Source organism: Cenococcum geophilum (assembly GCF_001692895.1).
Source record: "Cenococcum geophilum 1.58 unplaced genomic scaffold K441scaffold_4, whole genome shotgun sequence".
NCBI classification, from domain to species: domain Eukaryota; kingdom Fungi; phylum Ascomycota; class Dothideomycetes; order Gloniales; family Gloniaceae; genus Cenococcum; species Cenococcum geophilum.
In genome coordinates, this window is record NW_027137562.1 from 3,793,603 (window position 1) to 3,821,212 (window position 27,610).

At 48.7% G+C, this 27,610-nt stretch overlaps 8 protein-coding genes across 8 annotated transcripts; 6 read left to right on the forward strand and 2 right to left on the reverse strand.

The window, feature by feature from the left end:
* Positions 1 to 271: 271 nt before the first annotated feature.
* Positions 272 to 2,856, reverse strand: K441DRAFT_602627 (uncharacterized protein). Its single transcript, XM_067645273.1, has 3 exons — positions 2,732 to 2,856; positions 1,974 to 2,674; positions 272 to 1,915 (listed from the first exon to the last, which is right to left on the reverse strand). The coding sequence occupies exons 1-3, from the start codon at positions 2,775 to 2,777 to the stop codon at positions 500 to 502; spliced, it is 2,163 nt and encodes a 720-aa protein (XP_067508903.1). The 5' UTR covers positions 2,778 to 2,856; the 3' UTR covers positions 272 to 499.
* Positions 2,857 to 3,090: 234 nt separating this feature from the next.
* Positions 3,091 to 4,497, forward strand: K441DRAFT_673716 (uncharacterized protein; the record flags this gene model as incomplete). The annotated part of the gene is made up of 3 exons (XM_067650672.1): positions 3,091 to 3,599; positions 3,656 to 3,993; positions 4,049 to 4,497. 3 exons carry the CDS (start codon positions 3,091 to 3,093, stop codon positions 4,495 to 4,497), a joined length of 1,296 nt encoding a protein of 431 aa, XP_067508904.1.
* A 1,048-nt stretch (positions 4,498 to 5,545) lies between these two features.
* Positions 5,546 to 10,880, forward strand: K441DRAFT_602629 (uncharacterized protein). The gene is made up of 3 exons (XM_067645274.1): positions 5,546 to 5,685; positions 5,740 to 9,282; positions 9,336 to 10,880. The coding sequence occupies exons 2-3, from the start codon at positions 5,974 to 5,976 to the stop codon at positions 10,500 to 10,502; spliced, it is 4,476 nt and encodes a 1,491-aa protein (XP_067508905.1). The 5' UTR covers positions 5,546 to 5,685; positions 5,740 to 5,973; the 3' UTR covers positions 10,503 to 10,880.
* A 1,855-nt stretch (positions 10,881 to 12,735) lies between these two features.
* Positions 12,736 to 13,437, reverse strand: K441DRAFT_214647 (uncharacterized protein). Its single transcript, XM_067640554.1, has one exon. The coding sequence runs from the start codon at positions 13,308 to 13,310 to the stop codon at positions 12,855 to 12,857; it is 456 nt and encodes a 151-aa protein (XP_067508906.1). The 5' UTR covers positions 13,311 to 13,437; the 3' UTR covers positions 12,736 to 12,854.
* A 2,834-nt stretch (positions 13,438 to 16,271) lies between these two features.
* On the forward strand, positions 16,272 to 17,958 carry K441DRAFT_214713 (uncharacterized protein). The gene is made up of 2 exons (XM_067640555.1): positions 16,272 to 16,298; positions 16,349 to 17,958. The coding sequence occupies exon 2, from the start codon at positions 16,478 to 16,480 to the stop codon at positions 17,651 to 17,653; it is 1,176 nt and encodes a 391-aa protein (XP_067508907.1). The 5' UTR covers positions 16,272 to 16,298; positions 16,349 to 16,477; the 3' UTR covers positions 17,654 to 17,958.
* Positions 17,959 to 18,900: 942 nt separating this feature from the next.
* On the forward strand, positions 18,901 to 20,322 carry K441DRAFT_652930 (thymidylate synthase). Its single transcript, XM_067647441.1, has 2 exons — positions 18,901 to 19,194; positions 19,261 to 20,322. Exons 1-2 carry the CDS (start codon positions 19,109 to 19,111, stop codon positions 20,117 to 20,119), a joined length of 945 nt encoding a protein of 314 aa, XP_067508908.1. The 5' UTR covers positions 18,901 to 19,108; the 3' UTR covers positions 20,120 to 20,322.
* A 180-nt stretch (positions 20,323 to 20,502) lies between these two features.
* On the forward strand, positions 20,503 to 21,805 carry K441DRAFT_652931 (FabD/lysophospholipase-like protein). The gene is made up of 2 exons (XM_067647442.1): positions 20,503 to 20,983; positions 21,062 to 21,805. Exons 1-2 carry the CDS (start codon positions 20,511 to 20,513, stop codon positions 21,669 to 21,671), a joined length of 1,083 nt encoding a protein of 360 aa, XP_067508909.1. The 5' UTR covers positions 20,503 to 20,510; the 3' UTR covers positions 21,672 to 21,805.
* A 117-nt stretch (positions 21,806 to 21,922) lies between these two features.
* K441DRAFT_214750 (uncharacterized protein) lies at positions 21,923 to 25,561 on the forward strand. Its single transcript, XM_067640556.1, has 2 exons — positions 21,923 to 22,502; positions 22,551 to 25,561. The coding sequence occupies exons 1-2, from the start codon at positions 22,265 to 22,267 to the stop codon at positions 25,388 to 25,390; spliced, it is 3,078 nt and encodes a 1,025-aa protein (XP_067508910.1). The 5' UTR covers positions 21,923 to 22,264; the 3' UTR covers positions 25,391 to 25,561.
* Positions 25,562 to 27,610: the final 2,049 nt, after the last annotated feature.

Below are 27,610 nucleotides of genomic sequence, written 5' to 3' on the forward strand. Positions count from 1 at the left end.
AACGGGGTTTGTTTATCAGCAAGTCTGGTTAAGATCCTTCAAGCGTTTCTTCCGGAAACCTGCCTAGTTGGAGTGTAGCTTCTGGTATACAAATTGTACTTCGCTGCTCTGGCATGGGAAAAGTAGAAAATCCTCACAAATTAAGTCTGTAAAGCGGTGGCCACTGTCTCAAGCCTTATTCTATTTTCCATTCCAGAGAGAGTATAACTTACAGTACCATGGACGTCGCTCTGGAGTATCACCAATTCGTCCCTCATTCAAGCGCTATGTGTTGAACTATGCAGTCAAGAAGGAGAACTCTGTCGAATTAATGTAGGCTGTTGAGCCTCAATATATACAGTCAAGTCAAATGGCCAAGACACCCCTGGTCTATACCCTCAAAGGAAACAGGACGACGATCGCAATTAGCGCGTCGTCCGACACTATGTGTTCACGAAGCCCATATAGTACAAAGCAAGCGAGTAACCGCCATGCCAAACACCCACTGTACCATCAACGCCTACTTTTGGAATTTTCGCACATTCCTCTTCATATTCATCTTCCCCCACTTCTCGAGCTCCTCCACCTTCGCAACCCACGGCGGCAGCTTGATATCCGGCTCGCCAATGCGCCACTCCTCCGGAATCTCAATATCCAAATCATCCTCATCGTCCGGCTTGAAGTCCTTCCACGCCCTCCGCTCCCGCGCCTCCTCATAGCTGTCATAATGCGGGTCCTCGAGGTAAGACCAAGCTGGGGTGTCGCAGCAGCCAAAGACAAAGATGACCTTCCTAGGATCCAGCGTCTCGACCAGGTCCTCATGCGCCGCCGGTACCAGCAACTGCACGAGTTTCTGCCCCGGGTCGAGGCCGCGCAGCAGCGCCAGACAGACCAGCCGCGAGGTTTTGGGGTCGGGCGGGTCGACATAGTTGTTCTCGCTTTTCGGGAAATACGGGAGGCGCATTTTGGTCGTGCGTGGCAGCTGGCCGTACCGCTCTTGCAGGGCCGGGTCTTCGGTCACGACGATGGAGATGATGCTGCCGTTCAGAACTGTCTTCATCCACTTGGGATCCACCCAGTTGCACAGCATCATGAAGCCTATGAAACCTTGGTCTGTAGAACCGTCCTCGCCGTAGTAGATCTGCCAGGGTGCCATGCAGGACATGGGCTCGGCTTCATACACGCGCTGGCCAGTCTCCTCTCCGATACCTTCGCAGTGGAAATAGGACATCATGTGCATGTCGCGATGGCTGGAGTCAGTGCGTGTCGTATTGGGGTTTGGTTGAGGTTCAAGCGTGTAAAGTGCCGCTCCGGATAACTCGCTGGCTTCCTTCAACGCCCCTTTCACACCAGGCGTCATGTTTTTGCTTAGATACACAACCTGTGTAAGTCGTAGACGTGTTATAGTCTGCAGGAGGACTTCAAGTCCCGCCATATAGGCCCAGCCGGGCGTGTTAACCACTAGGGGTGACCCCGGATGCTTTTCTAGGAGTTCTTGATAGCGTTGAAAGAGCTGAATGGTGCAGAGGTAGAAGTAGGTAGTGTATTCCTCAGCTCCATTTAGCGGGATTGGGTAGGCCCAGACCAATTCATTAGATTTGGAGGTACCCAAGCCTGGAATAGAACTAGGATGCGTAAACGGTGGTCCAAGGTTGAGTTCTTTCACTAGAACGAGAGAAATCTGGCCATGCACGGTGTATTCTGGCTCATTTGCGTCCAAATCCAAAAAGAAAACAGGGGTATTATGTCTTTCAGTCAGAAATCGGTTGACGAGAAACTTGGCGAACGTTGACTTGCCCGAGTAGTTTGGGCCACAGGCCATAACAGCTGGAAGGGTTTCGGATGAGCAGATTGTGTTCATCAAAGCCTGCCAGGATGGTAAGATGAGAACAGGAGCAAGCGGTCTCTTCAGGGGATCCTCCTCTGTTCGCGTCATCTGAAGTGACAAGATTAGCCATTATGAAGAGGGTCTGAAGGGTTCCCGAATAGCTTACTAGGCTGAACGATCGGACTTCTCTGCTTAGCTGTCCGTTTTCATACTTTTTCCGAACATTCCAAATTCTAGAGTATAATGGAGACAGTTTCTCCATTGAGCGCATCGTGTAGTCACAGCTGAAGAATTGAACTTCAGATCGAGAACTTGAAATGCACTGCACAACTGGGACCGCGTGTGTAGAAGGTGCGAAAACTCGGTATCTGATAGGAAATGTTGGATGGCTTCGAAGGATCGCCCCGTTGATGGTTACTACACCTTGCAGGACTGCAATCTCGTACGTTCCAACAAACGTGACTGTTTCGACTTGTCTTAGGAAAATAGTAATATGCTCAGTGGATTCTGATTTTATGTTAGTAGTCGTAGGCGTCCATGTACAAAGAGTCCAAGACCGATTGGCAGGGCGTTCATCGGGAGGGAGTCCATTGCCTCCCGACGGGGCCCCATCAACATCAGTGTCATATTCAATGTCTGATTCAGCGTTGGGGGCTAACGGTGCTGATCTAGACTCTGATGCTACGTTTGGCGGATCAACAGCAAAAGGAACAGTGCCTGAATTGCTGAAAACACGTGCTGATCTGGAGTTATATTCTAGAGCATCTTGATAGCCAGGATCATTTTGTGATGCCTGTGGCTGGTGTAGACGAGCTTTGGCAGCCGCAAAGGCACTCAACGGCGTTTGATTTTTCGAGGAATCGACTGCTGTGACACAGTCAGGTGACTTCATCAATGAACATAGGATGAAATAGCAAAACTCACAGTCAGCTAGAGCATGAAGCTCACCAGCCTTGCGCTTCTCAGCCATTGCACTTTGAGGCCAAGAAAGTCTCAGGGTTTTGTTGCGAACTAGTTCGATCTGATGAGGATTATCCCTTAACCCGTCCTAGGGGAACTAGCCAATTAGAAGGCTAGATTTGTTTGTGTTCCTAAGGCTTGCGCACGGGCCATATCCTCGTACCGGGTAGGGATAGTGCGCAAGTGATTTTGATATTCCGAGCGAAAATTAGTGGCTTGGTAACCCGGGCGGTCAGGAAAGCTTGCACATTTCTGCCGTTCGTAAACTTTTTTCAAGAATTGCTGAAGGCCATTGAAGGCCACGAGATGGTAACGGAGCCGCGATGAAGAAGGTCAGGGTCACCGACGTACCCTTACCGGGCTCAGTACCCAAAAGCCCTCATAAAGCGACTCAAAAGACTGCCAAATCTCAACTGAGCGAAGAGTTTGTCGGTGTTAGCAGTGAGGAAGAGTCCGGGAATAAATCGCAGGGAAAGAAGAGCAATATCAAAAAGAGCGCAAATGTAAAAACCCTAAAGGCTGTGGCAGCCCCACCAACGAAACCAAACGGAACGTCTAGCGCAAAGCGAACTTACAGCGAGTCGGGAAGCAAGAGTGAGGACAATAGCGGCAGCGAGAGCGAGGAACTTGAGGACCGCGACACGACAGATGTGCCTATGAAGGGCTCTAATAGCAATGCTAGGGACACAGAGGCTGAGAGTGAAGAGAGCGCGAGTGGAAGCAGCAGCGAAGAAGATGGAAGCGGAAGTGGAAGCTCAAGCGAAGATAGCGGAAGTGAGGAAAGCGAGAGTGAGGAGCTGAACACAAATATCCGAGAAAATGCTAGAGCGAGGTATGCAGAAATTGACCTTTCAATATTAGCCTGTGGCAGAACTGACAGTTGTCTAGTCAATCAGCATCCTCTCAATTACAAACAGTCCCATTCCATCCTCCACCACCATTCGAACCTCCCAGCGACTTTAAAGCTATCCTAGGGCATCCCGCCTCATCGTCAAATATACTTAAATTGTTCGATAAGTCTAGCCTCTCGGGAAAACAGATATGGCATATAACGGCTCCAGCCGGCATTCCAATCACATCAATTAAAGAAGTAACGCTAGAGAAGATTACTCGCCGTGAAGTAATTCTTAATCACAAGGGGCTTGACTACAGACTCTTTCCCGGTGAGAATGAAGAGCAGGGTACAACGAAGCTGCTAGTTCCTGGCGCTGGCGGCTATACTACTAGTTCGTATGAAATTCTTGGTTAAACTTAATTACAAGACTAAATACTATTTCACAGCTCCAAGCCCCATATCTCAGACCCTTAATTTGCAGCAAGTTGTACACTTGCCCAACCTTACCAAAGCGCAAGCAGATCCGGCATCAGGTTCAGCCGCTGCTGCGTCGTCCAACATAAATTCCACAAAGCCGGTTCGGCAACAACCAAAGGGCCTTCGAATGCGCTTTCTACCATCCGGATTCGGCGATGAGGATCCAGGAATTCTAGGATCATCAGACAGCGAGACTCCTACACCTGCAAGGCCAGAATTCAGGATGCCGGATGGCTCACGGCCTACCCACCGAACTAAGAAACGAAATCATGAGGAAGTGAATGGAACAAATCAAGTGAGCTCTAGTCCGGTTAAGAAACCCAAGAAGACAAAGGACCAAGATGATTCGAAGAAGAAAATGGAGAAAAGGGCACGGAAGAGGGAAAAGGAAATGCCAAAGACTAAGATGATGCCCTGATTGTCTGAATGTCTGTACCAAGAAAATCTCAGAGCTCGCCCATACTTTGGGGTTGAGCTGAGTAACGCGGTAGTGGGGATCCGCGGACTTCCTTTTTTGTGGAGGTCTCACATGAGACTGCTTTGCTGATAAGGCAGTATCTTTCGCATATTTGCGGAGAGTTTCTAGGGATTGGAGAAACATCGGAAGCGATAGAGCGTGATGTTATGGATACCAAACGAGCGTTAAAACGCTCTTTCATTCCGCAAAAGGCGTTTGGTGCAATAACTGGTCGGCTGTGGCTGTGGACTTGCTTTTGAATATAGTCGAAGATCTTGCCTCTGTATGGCAGAAGCTTGTGGACCGAGCTTATTCCCCTTTTCCTTTGAGGCTGGCGTTTCCGATTGTTTATCATCTGGGTTGGCTTGTGAAGTTTTTGCGAAGCGAATCTGTATAAATGGATGAATCTTGGCATTCTTGTGCAGCCTGTAACTACGAGCCCCCCAGTGTGCTCGCAACACCACACCTAATTTCGCTTTCTTGCACACTAGAGAACTTCAAGTTTAGCTCTTACAATTAAGCTTAAAAATCAGAGACTTTACCTTTCTTGAAAGTGCACACACCTTGCTTGCAAGTGCACAGCCCTTTTGTAATTGCATAGTGTTTACGCTGGATGGTGCACATTTGACTAGTTTCTAGCGAAATTGGATGTGGTGTGTCGCGCGCACACTGGGGACACCGGAACCTGTACAGGCTGTATGGGGTTTGGAGGGTTTTTCTGTACATGTTCTGAAGCTGACCAAAGCCAATGAAACATGGAGGCTCGTGAGTTTCAGCAATGCATGTTCTAAATATACCTAAGGAATTAGAGAGTGTCATACGCCTTTCGTCCTAAATGCAATCTTTTCAAATGCTCGAAAATTAGAGCTTGCCACCCCTTCAAAAGGCGTGTGTCATTTCAATAAGGTTTGGATAGACGTTTGGTGTTGACTTTTGAAGTGGTCTTGGCGCGCGTAGATCACTTTCTCCTGGAAACCGCATAACCGTGTTTTGGCAGTCGATGATGAAGCACAAAACTCTAGGACCCAAAATGCGCCACCCTCACTCCGCAATCCACCATAGAGGCCTGATAGAATCCGCGCTCCTCTCGTAATTACCGCTGCATCTCATCGTGTGCCCAGCCGGTCAGATCGCAACTTTCACAGACAGGTAAACAACACAACATTTCGTCCACTCTTACCTTCCATAATGTGACGCGACTAGTTTTCCACGCAACAACATCTTTCACATACCCTCACAAAGTGACCGTCTCTAACGAGTCAGAGGCTAGGCTTTTGCCGATCAAAAGCGACGCGTCCCTCTTCCGAACAGCGCACAACGTCAAGTCCATACAAAATTGAACCGCTCACGTCCTACAACTCCCACGAAGCTCTCAACCCCCAAGGCTGCGAGCCTACCGCTATACCTGCATTTTATCCATCTGCCAATGGACTCAAAATGTCTCACGACTTATATGAGGCTGAAGATGTCCGGTCGTTCGAACAACAAGACTCAGAACTCCCTCCGTTGCCCATCGATGATGACGACAGTTTCCTTCAGGCCCCTAGCGAATCCGCTGATAGCCATATAATTAATGAGGAGAGTGCGTTAATGGACCGAGAGATGAAGCGCAAATTGATGGACATAGAATCCAGTTTCATACCAGAGCCCTCGATCAATGCAGAAGCGCTGCCAACTGCTGGCGTGGATGATACATACTTGTTTGGAGGTTCGCCTGGAAACACGAGACCGCATTCTCAGAATTCGTCACACGAGAAAGGCCCAGGACACCCCCTTGATGATGAACCTATCCACGATCCCGCGGCGGAGAATTCTTCGCTTTTATCGAGCTCCCCTCCTACACCCTCTGATGCATATAAAACCCCGGGTCCTCAAAGACTCGACACTGACACCCAGGCCGGACATGATATAAATGGAGAGTCACTTGATGAGGGAACATCCACATCGGATCCCCTACCATCGTCTCCGGCAGCTGCAGCAGCAGAGCGAACTTTATCCCGGGCAACATCGAATCCTCGTTTCGCGGAGAATACCGAAGCGGAGAACACCGAAGGGGAGGAGAGAGAAGGTGGCACAGCTCGGATTGAGCAAGAATCCAAAGACAATGACGAAGCACGATCAGAACATTCGCAAAGGCCACATTCAAGCGCATCTACTGTAAAGGCTCCGGAATTCTCACCCTACGAAGAAGGCTCATCAGCCTCTGCCGAACATCAAGATATGAGCATTGAAAACCTATCTGTACCACTATCATCCGCACCCTCAAACACAACCAGCCTTAACAAGCGACCCGGGTTTCTTCAAAATCGGCAAGCAAGCCAACGGTCGTCACTTTCGTCTTTCACGAATCGATCCGACATGTCTGGAGATGGCGGAAGTGATGCAACACTTGGGGCAGATTATGCATTGCAGAGCGGAGGTGCTGCGCCAAGTTCAAGTAATCAGGGGCGTCTTAGCTTCGGGTTATCAAGGCTCCCCAGCCTTGGGAGCATAGCATCATCCGTCTCGGGATACAGTGACTCGAACCCGTCATGGGATCGTACAAGAAGTATCAGCGGCACATCCGTAGTAGCAGGTATGCAATCTGAGAAGAATCTCGAACGGCTTGATGAGGAAAGGCCAAGCTCTGCAACCCCCCCTGCAACACCTTGTGCGTCCAGTGTGAAGCCAATAGTTCCTACCGATACCGTTATCGCCAGGCACATCCAGGACATTCAGGTACCCGATACTGTGGCAAGAGAATATCGGGAAAAACACCTACGGTCACCAGATAAAAGACCATCAATGGCAATGCCATTTCACAGTCGAAACAAACATAACCTGACACTCAAAGAGCAGAACAGTAAGATCGACAAACTAAGCAAAGAGAATTTCGACCTCAAACTGAAAATTCATTTCCTTGACCAAGCACTACAGAATCGTTCAGATGAAGGCGTCAAAGAGATGATCTCAAAAAACGTGCAGTTGCAGACTGACCTTGCGAATGAGAAGAAAGAGAACCAGTCTTTAAGGCGGAAGGTGCGGGATCTAGAGCGTAAGATAAAAGCGCAAGAGGACGGCCTAGCTGCTGCACGAGAGACGACCAGCGGGTCTGAAGAAGATAAGAGTGACCAATCTTCAAGGCAGGCTGATATGGAAGAGGAGATTACTTGGCTGAGAGAACGACTCGAGTCCACAGAAACCTTGATTGAGAAGCTCAGAGAGGAGAACCTTGCAAAAGAAGTCGAAAAGAGACGTATGGCGGAGTATATCAAATCCATGGGTGAGAGGAATACTTCCGAACCTTCTGCTGGGGTGAACGAGGCTATGGGGATGTGGAAGGAGGACCTAGATGATGAACGAGCTAGAAGGGAACAAGCTGAGGCCGAGGCCGAGAAGCTCCGCGAAGAAGTGAGACGACTCAAGGACCAATATCAACCCCCACCTACGACGAATCATAATATCAGAAATGTCTACAACATCAGCAAGCGCAATCTCACGTCTTACACTACACGCTCTCACTCCGGATCCGACGTCACCAACGAGCAAGCTCCGGCGGCTAGTGGAACTAGTAGTACGCTTGTTGAACAGCTTCGGACTGAAAATTCAGAGCTAAGACGAGATCTTGGCGCTCAAACATCCATGCTTACCTCCCGTAACCGCGAACGAGAGCGATTACAACAAGAAATTGAGGACTTAAAGCTCACCGCACGGAGGGGCGATGGTGTTAGATCAGTTGCCGGAGATAGCATATTCGAACGGTCAATATCTCGTGCCCACCAGCGATCGGCCTCCAGAGCCAGCGGTGCAACCCGTGTTACTCAAATGAGCGATCCCGAGCGTGATGAGTGGGAGAGTAAATGTGCAGCACTCCGAGATGAAATATCCCAGACGAAACTAATCAACCAGGACCTTGAGAGGGAGCTAAACCAGCACCTTAATATTCTTGAGGATACCGAGAAAGAGTTGGAAGAGCTTAAGAAGGACTTGGATCTTCAGACCGAAGACCTTCAAGCGTTACAAGCCGAACGCGATGAAGCTCTCGAAGCTCTACAAGACAAAGAACAAGAATGCGAGAAACTACGGGAGGAAGCAATCAGCACCATTGAGAGACTGGAAGACGAGATCGAACAAAAAGAACAGGAGCGTAATCGACTTCTCACCGATATTGACAACCAAAATGAGGATTTCGCCGCCTTGCAACAGGAGATGAAAAACGTCAGCGAGAGCTTAGTTCAGCTAGAGGATGATCGTGAAGGCAACCTCAGAAAGATTCAATCATTAGAGCAAGAGCTTGATGATGCTAACAGGGAACTTGAGAGCCTCGATAAACGTCTGCGCGATGCTCTCTCAAAGAATGAGAGACTTGAAATCCAGCTTGAATCAAGCCAAGGCGAAATCTCTTTCCTTCGGGAGGAACAGGAAGGCGATAAGATCAAGATCGGTGAACTTGAATCTGCACTCAATTCAGCACGAACAACGATACAGGACGAAAAAGAGAGATTTCGTGATCTGGAAGAGCGCTTGGCAGAGGAGAGACGGCAGCGCGAAATCCTAGACAGTCAAGAAAAAGAGGAATTGCAGAAAATGCTCACAGACCTCAACCTACAAGCATCTAAGGCGAAGGAAGAGGTCAGAAGGCTCAGGAAGAATCTCTCTTCGAAAGAGGTTGAAGCAACCACCTGGAAGCAAAGGCTTGATGAGTTGGAAAGCAATCTTCGCGAAGCTCTCGGCGACCTCAACGGCACCAGGTCCAGCTTGCTAAAGGTACCTCACGCAATTGCATTATCCCCAGATATATATTAATTACTATCATTCAGGACATTACTAAACTGCAACGGGACTTGGACTCTACCATCCTAGAGCTTGACAGCACGAAGAACGATCTCGCAGAGAAAGACAGACTTCTGCGGAATCGGGATGCGTTGTTGGAGAGCACTGCGCTGGAGAGCCGAAGGCTCTCAGACCTGCTCGAGCGTGAACGCCAAGCACGACGACAAGACCAAGCGAACTTCGAGAACGCCAAACGCGGCCATCAAACCGTCACACGCACAGTTCAACAACATGAAACTCGCGTCCTTGAGCTCGAAACCGCTCGGAATCAAGATCGCCATAAGCTTATGAACCTTGAGCGCCAGTTCAAAGACCAGCTCCTTGAGCGCAACAATCTTCTACTCGCTCTCTGGAATCGTCTTTCAACTCTTTGTGGCGCTGAATGGGCTCGCACCAACAGCCTCGTCAATGGCGAACTACCCTCTCTCGAAGTCATCTCGCGCAACCTGCCTGGCTTCAATAAGAATATAATTCTCGCCGTCAAAACCGTCGAAAACATTGTCGGCAATTTCCGCCAGCGTATTCGTATGATCGAGAAGGATCTATGGAAAGACTACCAAACCCTAGAGCACACGCTTGACGTCCGTGTGAAACGTCTTGATCAACTTGAGAAGACGGTGCTAGCGCAGCGGCAGAGTATTGGGCGACCGTCGACTATTAGAGGTGGTGTGGTGGAGACTGGCAGTGTACACACAGAAGTCTCAAAGCTTAAAAATGAGAACAAGATGCTAAAAGCTGAGTTACAGTTCCATCGCCAGACGCAAACTCAATCCAGCGAGTCGCAGGCTCAGCGCTCGCCGTCGAGTAGCCGGAGTGCGAACCGAGCGAGTGTTGCGGCCACGCTGCTAAGACACCATTCCACCAGCGCGGTGGAGGCACTGGAGAAGCAGGATGGGCAACAGTATTCACCAGCCCTCCAATCCACTTCATTGCAGCCTAGCGAACAACGATGGATCCATCGACTCAAGGAACTAGAGAAGAGGTTGAAGGCAGAGCGCGAGGCAAGGCTTTTAGATCGGAGTGGAGCGAGGAAGAGATTGGAGGAAAGCAGTGCAGAGAAAGAAGAGCTAAGGATGTTACTCGAGAGGGAGAAAGAGCGGCGAGGGAGCGTGGATGATTTAATAGACCTGAATATGGACAAAGTGATTGAGTAGGTTACTCAACTGTACTACTATCATTGGAGCGGCGTTTCTTAGTCTCTATGAGTTTCATAACATCACTCTCAGCCGACGTTTTCTTGGGATGAGAACTTTTGGCGCCTGAGGATTTTTTTTCTTTTACTTTACTAAGAAGAGGACTCATCAACCTTACTAAACAGCATTAGACCAGGCCCGAGATCAGGCGTCGTTGCGTGGGAAAGATTGGGAGATCTGCATGAGCTTGAGTTTTGGCGAATTCATGTATTCAATGTGCTGCGTCGATGACATTTGTCTATCTAGGTGCCACTTGCGTCTAGATTTGTATATTTATTTATCCTAGCAGGTTAAACAATTCATGAGCATACGAGCATATCATCCGTCTGATATAAACCGAATTTAAAGATATCGCAGCGCCGTTAATGATTGAGACCCATTAGCGAAGGCGAGTTTTACTTCTAACACTCATCTACTGCTAGAACTTCCCTATGAGTTGCGTACATTTCAGCATCTCATAACAAGCACACTACCATCAGATTACTCTTGAGGTCTCCCCACATCTCAACTCTCACTTCGACAACCGCCCTGCAATAAACGCAGCATTAGAAGGTTATTTCTCCTTCTACCCACCCGCCTTCCTGACACAAAGCCTTCCTCGCCTAATATCTACACTTTACTTTACTTCTCTTGACCAAGAAGAACCTACTGCTCCATTTTACCTTCTTCCCTCTTAGAACTTATTGCCAAACGCCATCCATCCATCCATCCACCCATCCATCTGCTACCTACTCTCTGCATCAGAATCAATTTCCCCTCGCCTCAACCACATACCAGCCCTCAACCTATTTTCAAGGTGAACGTCGCAATAGTACGTATGCTAGTGAGGAGTCATAGATATCTCACGCTAATCAGTTATCAGATGAATGAAGCGCCTGGGCATGCAGCCACCCCAGCCAAGCGCACCAAGCGTCCCTACGTCAAAAAGGCGTCACTGAAGAACGGAGATGGGACCACGAAGCCAGCTCCAAAGCCGCAAAAGAAGAAGGCGGCAGATAGTTGCCAGAAGGAGATTGGAGGGTTTCCGATTGAGCAGGAGGAGAATGGTAAGGTAGCTGAAGCCACGAAGACAGCTCAGCTACCTGTTGAGAAGCCTCCGCCAACCCATTCTGTCCTGCCCGCCGCTGGAAATGCCGCCACACATGGTCCAGAGAGAACTGAGTTGAATAAAAACAGCGCCACGGAGATGGCTGCTATGGAAACTGGAAAACCACAAAAGGGGGGCCTCTTTGATGTTGCAAGTCAGACAATCAGTCGCATAAAGGAGGAGTGGGACGCTTTGCAGACTGCGTCAGCTGCTGATCGCCAGAATATTGAGAGTTTGAAGACTGAAATTGAGGAACTTCAAAAAGCCAAGAAGGCTCGAAATACATCCATCGTCAACCTGATCCGGGACGCCCAAGTGACAAAGCAGGACCATAACTCCAAGGTTACAAAACTATATTCGCAACTGACCGAAGCGCATGATGATGTGAATCAGAGAAAGGCAATGTTTCAAGAGCTTTCAGCGAAATATAAGGCACTAGATGTGACAGTCTCATCTCACTTGAGATCAGTCGATCATTGGCGTGATGAGTCCACTGCAACGTCTAAAAAGTTAGTCGAATCCGTGCAAGAATTGGAGGCCATGAAGGGCACACAAAGGTCAATGGTGGATTCTTGGACGCTTGAGCGCGACCAGTTGAAGACGGAGCTAGATCGTACAAAGACAGCCCAATCAGCCCTGGAAATCCGTCTTAGAAAGGAGCGCGACAAGTTGAAGGCAGAAATCAAACGGATCGGGAAAGCGCCGCCAGAACTAGTTACGCTGAAGCGCAAGTATGACCAGCTTAACACCGAGTTCAAGGACTTAAAAGAGTCCAGGGCAGCCGAACTGGACGCTGTGAACCAAAGACTCGATGGTACCCAGAAAGCCTTTATCTGTCTAAACAACAAATATGGACAGCTCTTCGAAGTTGCAAGCGACGTCGGTAACTATGCCGGTTCGATGGCCAACGATTGTTATGGAGAGGTTGGTCGAGCGATCAAGAAGCTGAAGAGCGAGCTGCAGGACGGCGGTCCGACGAAAATTTGATGGGGGGTCAATGAGGAGCTTTGAAGGCGATTACGACGGCAAATTCCTAAAATTGAGATGAGATGAGGCTTTTGCCCCATGCGCTTGCTATCTTGGTTATTTAGAGGATCTTAGGTAGGCAGCGCATGACGCAGGAATTCGGTCGAAGTCGCGCAAGTGGTGCGATGAGCTATTGAAAATGAAATGAACTCAATAAAAACGATTGAGATAGCATGCGTGCAGTGTCCGCTTTCGATATATCATAAGGTTCGGGGGTGAGCATTAGAATGGCAGCCTGGTGATAGATTGCAAGAAGTTATTGAATAGGAGCGGATGCGGTAAAGCGGTGGCGGATTCTTGTCACTCGATTTGGATTTCCGGGCCACCTGGCTTAGATAATTAAAATGGATGCTCGTAGGAGCTTCGCGAAGCACCGTTGCAGGTGATGGCAGGAAACGGGCTGGCCATCTGTGGGACATGTTGCATAGGTTGAAAGCATACATAACAAAAAGAATATACGTCCCGAAAAAGACTATATCACGGAATTGGTTCAGCGAAATGCAGAGGGAGCCAAAAAAAAGTGCACTACTGGTGGTTTCGCGCGGGCCCCCGGGGGTACGGGTGGGAGGGCTCGCAGATTCCCGGGGGTTGCTAGGGGGCCCGGGGGTTTTTACTTCGTGAATAATCTGCAAGTCATTGTTAGCGCTTCTGACCATCTGAGGGCCCCACCTTGCCCAAAGGCGAAAGAACCATGTTTCCTAGAAACAATTCCCAGCCCTCGAATTAAGCGAAGATCTTCCAAGTACCTTCTTGTGTATTCCAAAAATCTTATTTGAAATCAAGAGGGGTTGTTTTACACAGCTGTAGGAATGGCATGTTAAAAATATTATGGTCGGTTTGAAGGAAGGTCAGGGCATACTTTGAGAGATAACCTATAGCAGTTCTCGAAACTCACATGATAGTCAAAGTATGAAAAACACGTTAGGGTGCAGACCACGAAGACCTCCAGATACCCTCAAAGATATATATGACTCAGGCTTAATAGTATTCAGACGCTCCGTCCCAGTACTTTCTTTCAATATCTCTCAGAAAAGTTTGCTCAGGCCGGCAACCGAAACTGTGAGGTAATGGGAGGGGATATGGTATCAGCAAATTACTCCTAAGGAAAGCGGCAACTTCAGAAACCTCAGAAGTAGAGATGGGTGATATTTGGAACGAAACTTATTAAGAAGCCCATGCAAAAGCATCAGAAGTGAGCACAATGAGGTTGACTTGGGGGATGAGCTTAGCGATCTGTCTTTCCTCAACGGGGATAGTTCGAACTGGCGAGTCTCCGCCCAAAACTCGCAATATTTTTCTTCTCTGCTCTATATAAAATATCTGAAGAATAGGCGAGGGATGGCCTCGTGGAGGCTGGCCTGTAGGATTGGATTTGTAGTGGCTTAGATGATCATAATCTGCTAGAGTTAAGAAAAATGTATTCCACTCTTGATTATTACGGCCCTGTTCCCTGGAACACTTATGGATATCTACGCCCCCGCAGTAGATCACAAGACCTAAAAAGATATTCCGGCTGCTTCAAGAGGCGTGCATAAGTGTCGACACGTTTGTCGGCTCGTGGCATTCACATGCACACGATCGTGATGTAAGATTAGAGTTTTGGCCCACAAATTATCGTCAAAAATATCGTTAAGACTGCTAAGGAGTACGAGGGGCAAGAACGACTTGGCTATGGCTATGGGCAGATCTATATACGATATCTATACTGCTAACAGCTCAAGAGCCCTGGGTGGCCTATGCTAATACCTATGCCAAGCTGTTACTATTTTAGGCTAGATATGGGGTCCCCCCGAGCCCCCACGTAGATCCAGGTGCACGTTACAGTTACACCAAGGTAATACGAACGGTTCTACCAAAATAAATGAATATATGACGAATATGGGCGTCTGTGTAAGCCTATGAGGCCTATACGGCTACGTACAGGCTTCAGGGAACAGGATCTACAGCAGCAAGAGCGCCATCGGTATCATCAAACCCTTTATCAACTGACCACCCTCCGAGATGGCAATAGACATACCAGGCTACACATGATGGTTCCCATCAAGTGTTTGCTCCTCTCGCAACACCATCCCCCACTTGTGCTGTCGCCACTACTGGAACCTCCACCCAACACTCTCTAACCTAAGTACTTGACCCTTTTAACCCCTTCTACTTCCTTTGGTTCCTCTGTAGAGTGTTATCTCTTCTCGCTAGACGTCAGGGTTGATATATCAGGCGCCTTCCCTATTACAGCATCCGACGGATGGGGATTTATTTAAGTCCTCTCAGTAAAGCCCATCAAACCACACTAATACAAATGCAGTAAAGCGGACAGAGCAATAAATATAAAAAAATTTATTCTTCACATGCTTCTCTTCAATGCCAGATTGCTGAAATAGTTCTCAACTGCTGAGAGGCAGCCACTAAACACATCACTGTACGCATCGTTTGCAAAAATCGTGTTGAAAAATCCCCCGCATTGTTGCTGGAATTCCGCCGGGGTCACGAATCCATTGCTTTCAAGGCCCTGGGTGATATCATGTCCCTCTACTTTTGGCCGCTACCAGGGAGATTGGGTTTTAGCGTCCTTTGCTTCAGGGAGGGCAGACTGCATTTAAGGTTTGACGGTTCTGCTCGCTTGCGAATGGACGCGCGTGCGGCGCGGTCGCGAGCTTGTCATTACCAACCGGAGGTCTCCGAACTCTGTGATTGAACGGCGGAGTAAACGCCAAAGTTTCATAATGGATCAGCCTCTCGATAGCGATCGTTCCAATTGGTTTAGCTTGTGTTTCTTTAACGCCGCTTAATATTTCACGGACGTGCGATTTTCTTTTTTTGAGGCCCAGTACTATTCAAAGATTTATAGCCGATTTTGTTGCCTTATCTACCTTCTCCGTCGTTCGTTGTTGAGCTGGTCAAAAACTGTCCCCAATAATTAGTTGAAAAATGGCGGCGACATTGATTGACGTACGTATTGCTAGTCCGCTGAAATCATAGCATCCTATAAACACCATGTCTTAGACGACTGATTGCACCGATCAGGGAATTGACAACTTTGTGATAGATCACATTTCCTGGAGGTCTCAAAGGAAAGTCCGATCTGTGTTTCGTCTACAAGGTCCGGTGGACCAACCCTTCGCTCCAGTTCTCTCATCCACTCACAGCGAACCTCGTCTGAGTGTTTCGACGAAGATATGACTGAAGCCCTTTTCTCTCCACCAATTGGTTTGCATGCAGGCCGCCGGGACTTGTGTGACTACTGATTGGCGTGACCCCGCATAACACCCCTTTCAGCTCAATCGTATGTCGCCTTGCGTCTCCCGCCGTCGTACAAATACGAGAATTCAGTTCTATATTGTCTCTCGATCGTACGAATTTGTCATCACCTCTATCACAGGCAGGCATTACCTTCATTTCGATCCAAACATTATTACTTTAATCTACTCAAAGGCAGCTTCATTGGTCACAGACCTTTTAGGTAACCAGTTCCAAGCTACTTGATTAAAAGGGTTCAATCTGGCCGCCGTGGCTTATGAGAAAATTAGACTTCCGAGTAACTGTTGCTGGCTATCCTTTTACGGTTTTGCTTTTGGAATACCAACTTTACACGTCACTCCTCACTCCGACCCTCTCTTTACCAACAATTGAAAAAAGTGACAGGGCAGGTTAGTGTTCATTCTATTGTATATACACCCAATTAGTACCAACAGTTAAGATCATGCTATCCGCTGGGGGAAAGGCCCATCATAATTTGACCGCTCAGCTTCTACCCACTTTCGTTTCACTGTTGTACTTCGTCAGATTTCATAGATCGCTGTAGTTGATGGTCCTCAATCAATTATAGATGACGATTGGTGATAACGAATACCGTCCATCCCAAAATCTCCTCCAGAGCGGGAATGACATTGGTTTCGCTACACCTTCAGCGATAAACAGATGCTTTCGTCCGCGCCGATCTGGGCTAGTTTATGATATCTCTTTAAGGGATCAATCGCCATTACCCAATTGTCTGCCTTCAGATAAGGGCGAGTCGGACACTGAGCAGGTGATACAGAGGAAGCGGAGGAAACTAGCCGGTGATGGAGGACGCTCTTCGCACAATGAAAGTAGTAGTGTAAAAGTCAACTACAGGCTTTTCGTTTGCATCAAACTCTCACCAGATAAACTGGCTAAGCTTCCAGGCTTCCAGAGTGGGGAAGGCTCAAGTTGTACAGAGCAAAATCGTACTAATGTGTCGAGCCAATTGAGTTCTGCGACCGTTAAAACAATCGCAGTGGGCTGCCAGAGGTGCCGGGAAAAATACACCCAATCTCATGAGGGCCTCACGAAGCGGTATTCCGAGCTCAAAAAACAGCACGATTCCGAACTCACAAAACGAGATGACGAGATTCGTCACCTCAAAGACAGTCTTCAGGAGCATACGGTGCTTCTCATCGAAGCCAAACGAAAACGCCAGAACGCACAACGACGGAATGAGCGCTACGAGGCCGTTCGACTAGAGAATGCAAACCTATGGAAGATGAAAGCAGACTGCGATAACGCACGGATATCTCAGGATCGACAACATAAAGAGCAGCTCGATAGCCTCTACGAAAGGGAGAGGCAGCTGGGTGAATCGTTGGCAAAAGCATCCGACGAATTGCGCCTTTTGCGGCAGCGAGACGAATTGCAGGTTAAAGAAATTGAGAAACTCGTTCATGCTGATGCTCACTGCTCTAACTGCGAATGTCCTGCCCTAAAAGAATCACAAGAATGTATTGCAGAGTTAAAGAGAGAGCGGATGAGCTTGATGAAGGCCCGCGACGTGACGTATCTGGAGAAGATGGATGCCATCGAAAAAGCAGAACTTGTCGAAGTCAAATTCAGGAATTTGGCAAAGGAAAGAAGTTGGTGGGAACAAAAGTACAGGAGTTTGCTTGTTCAGCCACCCACGCCCTTTCTATCTCACTTGGAGTTAACCAAGAAACGTTCTGAGGTGGACTCCACGAAGAGCCCTCTGCTCTCACCACCTAGGACTTGAGAAAAATTTTTATACGAATCTAATTCTAGAATTTTTCGAATGGATTTCTGTTGTATAAATTGACTAGTTGGCGACAGTGATTTGCTCTCCTACATGTGTGTTACCAACGGATGTCTGTATACAGGCATGAACCACTAACGACGGCGAATGGTGTCGACCTGAATCGGCTATACTTATCCTGTCTCAGTTACCTACCCCTTGACTCGGTCACCGACTCGGTCACCGACTTAGTCTACTGCACCTTCATCATGTATATATAGTCTCTTTTCTTTCATAGATCAATCAACACACGAGTCCGTTCAGCAAATGGCCTTCCTATGCTCGACACGAATGTTCTGGAGAATATGCCGGAAAAACAACGCTACGAGAGAGATTAGCTACGCTGCCAACCTCTGTAAGCTAGTTGCTGCAGCCACGGCGTAATTAGCGTTGTTGCAGGGTCGGCGTATACGGTATTCTTTGCTACGCGCAAGGATAGCAGGGTCTGTGCTTGAAATCCTATTCTTCAGCCAGACTTGCGTGAGTTAAGCCTCATTCCCGTTTCATAGCGCTCTTCAGATTGACCAATCTGCACTTTGGTTTTGGACATGTCAGCCTTTTATGATGTGCAGAACTCATTTGCGACAAGAGTCTTCGGTCAACAATAATCATACACCCCCTAAATGATACGCGTACACCCCCCAATTGATATGCATACACCCCCTACCCAAACAGCTTAGATCCTTCCACTTCAAGTTAGAATATCACGTGTGTTTGACTTGTTTACACCCAAATCACAAAAATTAAAGTGTTAAATACAACACCTGTAATACATTTAAGATCTAAGTTGACTGGTGGGGGTAGACTACGGAGTACTTTGCGAGGCGCTATAAGAACCAGATGGGTGCTGCTGCTTCTACTTGACGTCTGTAGATTGCCCCTACGGCACGCCCGCGACTGCGTCCGGCCCGCGCCCGGGTAGTGCAGCCAGTGTTTCGCCCGAATGCCGAGAGCTCCCGCTGAGTAGGGTTATTAATGCGATTTGTAGAGCCGCTTGGGCGACCGCGACGACGCTTTACAATTGCAGGCTCTTGTCGGGCAAATGCGAAGTATTGATTTAAGTATGGGCGCGTGGTGTTGTTTTCGCGATTTGAGTGTAAACAAGTCAAACACACGTGATATTCTAACTTGAAGTGGAAGGATTTAAATTTGTTTGGATAGGGGGTGTATGCATATCAATTGGGGGGTGTACGCGTATCATTTAGGGGGTGTATGATTATTGTTGACCGCGATTATTAATTCCTGGGTCACAAGCGGACTAAAATAGCGCCCGAAGTTTATCCATCTTCAGAAGGTCTTAGAACGCGTTACATCTCGCACGTCGACGCGCCTCCACGGAACAATCAAATCAATCAAGCGCGTCACCATTATTTGACTATTCGCGTTTCTACCAAGTGGAGAGTCCAGTTGAGAATAATGACGCCTGCTGCGTCGCATGAGGAATTCCAGTACCTCGAGCTCGTGCGCGACATTTTGGACAATGGCGAGCGTCGACCCGACCGGTTAGCTGTTGTCAACATCCAATGGCAAAGTTTGGACTTCAATTTCTGACATTTTTGACATTCCAGAACCGGCACCGGGACACTGTCTATCTTTGCACCCAGGCCCTTGAAGTTCCAGCTTCGAGAAAATGGGCGTCTAGTCCTACCTCTACTTACGACAAAGCGTGTTTTCCACCGTGCCGTCATCGCCGAGCTGCTCTGGTTTATTCAAGGCAGTACATCATCTCTGTCGCTTAGTGAGGCTGGCGTGAAGATCTGGGATGGCAACGGTTCCCGCGAGTTCCTCGATAGCGTGGGATTATCGCACCGTGATGTGGGGGACCTTGGACCAGTCTACGGCTTTCAATGGCGACACTTTGGGGCCAGCTACGTGGACGCATCGGCCGACTACACTGGCAAAGGCGTTGATCAACTAGCCAACATCATACATACACTTCGTACGAATCCATACGACCGCCGGGTGATTTTGACTGCTTGGAACCCGCGAGATTTGCATAGCATGTCTTTGCCACCTTGCCACATGTTTGCTCAGTTCTACGTGTCGTTTCCAATGCAGGGACAGGCGTCGGAGGGGAGCATCGAAAACAAAGCGAAAGGTAACCTCCACTGTCAAATGTATCAACGGTCCTGCGATATGGGTCTCGGCGTACCATTTAACATTGCAAGCTATGCACTTCTGACGCACATGATCGCCCACGTTTGCGATCTGGCCCCTGGAAGCCTCACACTTGTCATGGGGGATGCGCATGTCTATATCGACCATATTGATGCTCTTCATACACAGCTTGAGCGTGAGCCACGGACATTTCCGGAATTGGAGATCACATGCGACAAAGGTGGAAGTATTGACGGTTGGAAGGCAGAGGATTTTGTCATTAAAGGATACGATCCTCATAAGGCAATTGCAATGAAGATGGCTGTCTAGTGAAGTAGTGTAAGATATCAAGGATCTGGCATGCCTTAAAGCACGCGGCGGAGCCTAGAAAGCTTAGCTTGGCCAAACATAAATCAACTCTTCGGAATCAGGTATTTGTCCAGTGTTTGTTGCGAATGAAGTTCACGTTGAAGTGCCTTTCGAATATGTGGTCTGAGCTTGCTAAGGTAAATACCAGACCTTCTTACGAAGGGTTCGCCGAAAACGGCTTAGCGCCGGGCAAAACCTCGGAAGAAGGTCTGGCCCCGAGGCAAGCGAGGTGAAGTAAGGCCTCTGCTGAGGTAATGCGCCGCCCCTCCTTACTTGCGTTAGCTCCCTCGCAGAGGCACCCTCGACCTAACAAGTACATGTTTAATAGAGCAAGAGGATAAAAATAATAGCTATGGCATTAGACCCCGCAGCTAGTAGACAAGAGACACAGACGACGACGACAACGGCAACGACGGCCCCGCCGCCGCCGGGCAAGGAGCTCTACCTGCTCGCCCTGGACGGCGGCGGCGTGCGCGGCCTGTCGGCGCTGCACATCCTCAAGCAGCTCATGGAGCTGGTAGACCCGGAGACCCCGCCGAAGCCGTGCGACTACTTTGACCTGATCGGGGGCACGTCGACCGGGGGCCTTATCGCCATCATGCTGGGCCGGTTGCGGATGAGCGTGGACGAGTGCGTAGCCGAGTACAAGCGGCTGTCAGCGAGGGTATTCACCAAAGTGCACCATCGCATGAACTGGAAGGGAAATGTGCAGGGACGGTTCGATGATGAGGCTCTCGTGCGGGGCGTGCAGGAGCTACTGGTGTCGAGGGGATTGGATAAGGATGCGTTACTGAAGGAACCGGCGGTCGGGTCAGCCTGTAAGACGTGAGTTTTTGTCTCGATCTGCTGTAGTAGTTCGATTTTAATTTGGCGTTCGCATGGCGCTGAGTAGTCTGAATACAGTTTCGTCTGCGCTACAAGTAAAGATACAGGTGACACCGTCGTCCTGTCGAGCTATTTTTCGCGAAGGAGAGGCACGTCACTGTTGAATATCGCTAAGGTATGGGAGGCGGCGAGGGCCACTTCGGCAGCCAGCTCCTTCTTCGATTCGATTTACATTGGGGATGAGGGCTTCGTGGACGGTGCCAGCGGTGCCAACAACCCCATCGACGAGGTATGGTCGGAAGCCCGAGATATTTGGCGTGAGAGCGCCGGGTGGAGGTTGGAAGACAACCTTCGCTGCCTCGTGTCCATTGGGACTGGAGTGCCGACGCTGAAGCCCTTCGGGGACGACCCGATCAAGATCGGCAAGTCGTTGGTCGCCCTCGCCCTGGATACGGAGCGGAAGCACGACACTTTCCAGAAGCATCATTCGGGCCTGTTTCGAGAGCACCGTGCATTCCGTTTCAATGTCATGCGCGGCCTGGAGGATATCGGCTTGGAGGAAGCGGATAAGCAGGGNGCTATCGTCGCGGCGACGAGGAGGTACACGCAGGCTGAGGATGTCTACGACCGGATGGAGATGTGTGCGTGGGCTCTGCGCGACCGCGAATGTGCGTCTGTTTCCCGTTGATTCTGAGGAGGAAGCTTCTTGCCTTTGCGAGGAAAAAATGAATAAGGTCTTCCGTGTATGAGAGCTAATAATCCATTTCTGTCTTTTAGGGCTTTGGCAGATTGTGCAGCAAGTCTACTTGAATGTAAACCAACCCGATTTGTGTTGCCCACTTTCGGATCACACGCCTCACTCTGATGAGCACTTCATGCCCTACGCCAATACCTCTGTCTTTCGAGCGTGGTGTGAAAATAAAATATCCGGAATACTATGTCGGCCGCCCTCGAATGCGCCATGGACCAACAGCTCTCTTGCCGCTTATATTCTTAACCAACTGTGCACCATAAAGCCGCGGCACTTGCTTAATGACTTTGAAGAAATAGATTTCCTGATTGCCCATGTGCATTCTCCAGGAGACACTACCACAGAGCACCACCTATGGCTTTCGTTGCTTGGCCAATTCATTAAAAAGCTCATTGAGCGTATACTGAAAGACCGTGGAATTAGCCATCCGGATATAGCCTCGCTCCGCAGTTTAGACTATATATCGACCACACAACTTCCCATTGCCGCCTGTCAGCAGTTTTACGCAGTTAAGATATGGCGTTGGGAATATGCAAGCCAGCCAACTCTTCAAGATGTTCGAAGGGTTTTTGCTGGCTCGTCGAGAACCAGTCGTCGTTGTGCTATTAGGAACTATGGAGACAACACAATTCATGAAAATGCTAGGGGCACTCGCTGGAGAGTCCGCAACAAGACATATCAAGGTGCTGCTCTGTGGTGACGTGTATCCTTCGATTGCACCAGATTTCCGAGAGTTTCAGCTGATCGAAGCGGACACAGAGTACAAAGGTATAACAATGAATTAACATGTCCCAGCCAAAATTGACTAGTTTGTAGAATGCTTACGGTCGCTCTACCTGGAAGGATATCGCGCCCGTCGGGACGAGGTGGCAGTACGTGAACCGGGAACGAACCAGTGGATCTGGAATCATCCTTCATACAAGGCCTGGGAAGACCTACAAGCTGGGGCGTTGTGTATCATAGGAAAGCCGGGCAGCGGCAAGTCAGTCCTAGCCAAAACCATCCAGGAGAGCCAATTTGCGAAGACGGAGGTCACGAGCTATTGGTTCTATAGTAAACGAAAAGGCGACCGGTTTACTAGCCATGCCTCGCTCGTTCAAGCGGTACTTTACCAAATTCTGAAGGCAAATCGGAATTTTCTTCCATGCTACTATCAAGCATATCGAAAGAGCTACCCTGGGGTGAGCACCTGGACGATTGAGGACATGCGGCGCGTCCTCAAATGTCTCGTTGAACTCGGCAAAAGCCTCTTCTGTCTAATTGACGCCCTCGACGAAGCGGAAAATGACACGATTATGGATATGGTTGGAGACCTCGTTTTCAACACTCCAAATTCTCGAATGAAACTCGTCATCCTGAGCCGTCCCTTAAAATGCTTCGAAAGAAAACCTTGGTTGGACTACAGCATCATTCTCCAACGAGAAAACCAGGCAGATGTCCAGAAGATTGTTGACACTGGGATGGGCCGTCTGCGGGCCGCTATACATTCCCCCGATAGCGAGGGTGAGGATGATGACGGTCCACCGCTTGTCCGCCGCGGAGTTTCCAAGACCTCTCCGGTGCATAGCAGACAACGAAAGACCTACTACTGGAGCATTAAGACAGAACACCAGGAGCAGGCTGATATGAAGATGATTCGAGAAACCCTATTGTTCCGCTCGGATGGAGTGATTTTGTGGGTCGCCTTGTGTATTGAAGAACTTCTAAAGCTGGTCAGACGTCCTGTATTCAGGTTCAGCGAACTGAGAGACAGGATCAACAGCTTGCCGGGCGATATGACGGAGTTTTATGGGCAAATCGTCCGGGACTTGCAGTCTACTCTCAGTGAAGAAGATCTGATCATAACTCGAGAAACGCTAATGTGGGTATCCGGAGCAAGTGAGCTAAGAACATTTCATCTACAGGAGCTCTGGGACGCTCTCGCAGCTTCCTTGCCACACTCTGAACCCATACCAGAGGACGAAGATCCGATAGTCTTCAACAGGATACCGATTAGCACATGGAATCGCTTTCGCCGTGCGCTCCAGAAACTCTGCGGCCCATTCATTGAGTTTAGACCAAACGAATTGGACGAGGATACTGAAACAGCCTCGAAAAAGGAAGAAGCCCGTCCAGACTCCATTGTTCAACTGATGCACCAGTCGAGTAAGGATTTCCTAGGAGATCGTAAGGCGGCAGGGCCGCTTCATTTTACTCGGGAGGAAGCAAAAAGGCTGGTCACTGATGGTGTAATCCACTATTTAACAACATCGTTCCCTGATGCGACCGCTACCTACGTCCCTAAACGCCTTTCTACGCCTGGCTCGATTAAATTCTGGAAATCGTCTATCGGTCACCTTGTTGCATACTTGGAGGATAAAAAACTGCTCCATTTTGCTCTACAAATCTCTATAAGAGAGCGGCTAGGAGCGGAAGCGAATATAGCCAATGCTTCCGAGGCATACCTCTTACCAAAGTTGGAAAACTGCGACGACATGGAACTCCTGTCTACTTTCCGCGGATATGCTTTCGAAGAGCACTTTTCGGCGGTCGATGTTGCAGAATCCGCGATTGTCGGTAGACTTTTCTACCTAGCAACAACACATGGCCTCCCAACTGCCGTCACCAACTTACTGGACATGTCCACGCTCATTGTCGACTGGTGGCTGCAGTACAGGAACAGCGTTCTCAACGCTGCGCTTTTCGCCGCGTTAGACAATGATATGAAGGACTTCGAGAAGGTATTATCATTCGGTGAGAGCAACGCCCAGCAGCGTGTTCGGCGGTTGGAATTGGATGGAGAGCGGGAGAAGTCCTCAGTCTATGCCAGAGACGGACTCTATCACAAATTGCGCAATCCACCAGTCCCTTCCTTTCCGGGCTTTCTCGAAGTTCTTCCCGGAGATCTAGAGGACGTGAAGGTAGCCGTATCGCGGATAGTCGATCATTGGCGAGCGTTGGATCGCCCCGGTGTGATAGGCAGCATTGGTGTTTGTGCTCTTGATAGCAAAGTTCGGAGCAAAACAAGTATGAACATCTTGAGGCTCATGTCTAGGAGTGAATTTGGTATCATAATATTTGGAGATAAGGTTATATTAGATGAGCCTGTGGAAAACTGGCCTGTCTGTGACTTCCTTATTTCGTGGTTCTCAGAAGGGTTTCCCCTTGAAAAAGCGATCGCTTATGCAAAATTGCGAAACCCCTTTTGCGTAAACAATGTGCAGATGCAGATGGTATTCTGGGATCGGCGTTTAACTCTTAAACTCCTCGATCAGTTAAATGTGCCTACTCCAGAACGACTTGAAGTGAGTCGAGACGGAGGTCCTATGGTCCCTTCTGCGGAGCTGGCTCAGCACCTCTACTTGAAGACAGGATTACGTGTTGGGGGTCCTGGAAATGGCAACTTAAGCTCGCCGACCAGAAATGTCAGCTTGGAAGACGACGGCGACACCCTTGTCGTTGATGGGAAAAGACTAAGGAAGCCATTCGTGGAAAAGCCAGTGAACTCCCTGGACCACCAGATCAATATATACTTCCCAAAGAGCCACGGCGGCGGAGGAAGACGACTGTTTGGAAAGATTAACAACAAGAACTCAGAGAAGGACAGCTCTCTTCACACGCCTAGAGCTGCAGGCTTGTTATTCAATCACCCAAGTTTCAATATTGAATTGAATTGAATGCCAAGACTCAATCAATTCAATCAACTGAGAGCTCGCTGGCTTGGCAACTCAATCAATATAGAGGTTCTAGTTGAATTGAATTGATTGATAAATATTGAATCTTTTAATATTATATAGAAATATGCTGAACATAACATAATAATGCTTTAAACCTTATTGTTCTTAGACCCCCTTACCAAAAAAGGGTTACCCGAGCATTACTCGTTGTTTACACTATCACATTATCGCCGGGATCTTGGCAGGTAAGAAAAGTTTTATAACTAGATTTGCCCACCAACAATATCAATTCTATTACCACTATGAACAGGGGGTACACAACAGGATAGTAACTCAACACTATGCCAAGACTCGCGATAGACCTATATTAACGGCAGGAGCGACGGAAACGACGGTAGAAAGCGATTCGGGCGCCGCCAGGTAGGCCCCCCTGCATCAACACTATGCCGAGACTCGTGATAATTACTAACTACTACGTAGTTGCAATTAATTGCAATCGTTTCAATATTGAATCAATCAATTCAATCAACCGAACCTTCTGCTTACAAAGCTTTCAATTCAATCAATTCAAGGCCTCAATTGAATTGAATTGATTGAGTAACAAGCCTGTAGAGCTGTTACAGAGCCTGGTAGCAGTTACATATACGAGAAATTCTTGCATGTCGAGAATGCGGAGGACGTTAAAGCGTACGCTGTTGGCCCATCCTTCTGTCATGCGGAAACAAGGAAGTCCCCAGTAGTCGATGGGATTGTCAGGCGTAACCTCCATGGCAAAGAAACTCGATATGTCACTATTCTCTCGCCCGAGGAAGCCGCGATGGCCTCCAAAATCGTCGAAGCATTCGGCTAGACGGTTTGTGGATTCGACATTCTTCGGTCCAATGGGAGGAGCTTCATTAACGACATCAACGGATGGAGTTTGGCAAAAGATAATAATGAATATTATGACAGATGCGCAGCCATATTGCAGCAGCTGTGTATTAGAGAAGGTCGCAGAGGCAAACTGCTTAGGCCCAGTGAGGAGATTCCAAGTTCCGGCAAAGACAAGTTGAACACCACTGGTGCTTCAGATCCTAGAGCTCCCTTGAATCCTTCACTCCGCCAAACAGAAAGCCCGGCAAGAGCCGACCTTCCTCTACAACGTCAGAAATATGATGAGCCATATCTTACCATATTCAAACGCGATACTCTAGCCACGCAACTAGTCGATCTGGAAAGGCACTATACCGGGCCTCCATCAAAGAAATTGGCGCCCGAGTCAACCTTATCACCCTCCAGAGCATTTTCCGGTCAAAACCGGAAACGAAGCGAGAGCCCTCGAGTCTCATCCAATCATAATGCTGTTGATCCCCTTCTTCCGGTATCTACCGCTCAATGGAAGTTAAAGGGTATAGTTGCAATTCACAGCCATGGGGATAGCACTCCCGAACAGAAGCTACAATTCATGTTCCACACGAAGCCGTTTGTTGACCTACTCGAAGGACATGGTAGCGAAGTTGTACTAACAGGGCAATCCGCCATTGGGCGCGTCCAGTCTGCACTTAATTCAGCTCTTGATGACGGCGCTGAGAATCTCAGAGACCTGGCACGACTGAAGGACGTGCTACGGAAGAGGGGCGACTTCACAGGCACTAAAGTGTTCATTAAGCCAGTGTTCCTTCATGGGGAAATGCAACCTAATACAGCAAGAGAATACTCCGAAACACATGAGATCAGGCAGGTTGGGCCTGAAAGGCTGCCACAGCTGTCTGGATCTTCGCATGACGCCGGATCACATCTAATCACATCGGACTTCGCGCAGAATAACCTCATTCCCCGGAAAGTTCAACTAGTTATACAGTTGGGTAACGAACCCACCCACGCACTCCGTTATCAAGTACAAGAGTTGGGCGACAGCTTCCGCAATGAATTTATCCTAATGAATGCTGAACTCCTGGATAATGTCTCTATATTTTGCAGTTCAGAACGAGCAGTGACATCTACTGCTCACATTTTCTCTGCTGCGTTCTTGAACGATAATGATTTCCCAGCAGACACTATCTCAGTGCGGAACGATATCCTCGGCGATTCAATAGCGGCCGATCGTCAACTGAATCAGGTCAACGGGAGGCTTAAGGTCCTCATTAGAGAGGGAACAGAAGCACCTCCTAATTTCGTTTGGCCGGCCAACACACCAGAACCATTCATTGTTTGGGGTAACCTGGTTGAGTTAATGAAACT

Coding starts and splice junctions, on each gene's coding strand:
- K441DRAFT_602627 (XM_067645273.1), bottom strand. CDS start 2,777: ATGGCTGAGAAGCGCAAGGCTGGTGAGCTTCATGCTCTAGCTGACT. Junction 2,675..2,731: donor GCTTCATGCTCTAGCTGACT/GTGAGTTTTGCT, acceptor ACTGTGTCACAG/CAGTCGATTCCTCGAAAAAT. Junction 1,916..1,973: donor AAGTCCGATCGTTCAGCCTA/GTAAGCTATTCG, acceptor TTGTCACTTCAG/ATGACGCGAACAGAGGAGGA.
- K441DRAFT_214750 (XM_067640556.1), top strand. CDS start 22,265: ATGCAAGCCAGCCAACTCTTCAAGATGTTCGAAGGGTTTTTGCTGGCT. Junction 22,503..22,550: donor AGCGGACACAGAGTACAAAG/GTATAACAATGA, acceptor ACTAGTTTGTAG/AATGCTTACGGTCGCTCTAC.
- K441DRAFT_214647 (XM_067640554.1), bottom strand. CDS start 13,310: ATGGTCAGAAGCGCTAACAATGACTTGCAGATTATTCACGAAGTAAAA.
- K441DRAFT_602629 (XM_067645274.1), top strand. CDS start 5,974: ATGTCTCACGACTTATATGAGGCTGAAGATGTCCGGTCGTTCGAACAA. Junction 9,283..9,335: donor CCAGGTCCAGCTTGCTAAAG/GTACCTCACGCA, acceptor ACTATCATTCAG/GACATTACTAAACTGCAACG.
- K441DRAFT_652930 (XM_067647441.1), top strand. CDS start 19,109: ATGACGCCTGCTGCGTCGCATGAGGAATTCCAGTACCTCGAGCTCGTG. Junction 19,195..19,260: donor GGCGAGCGTCGACCCGACCG/GTTAGCTGTTGT, acceptor TTGACATTCCAG/AACCGGCACCGGGACACTGT.
- K441DRAFT_214713 (XM_067640555.1), top strand. CDS start 16,478: ATGACGATTGGTGATAACGAATACCGTCCATCCCAAAATCTCCTCCAG.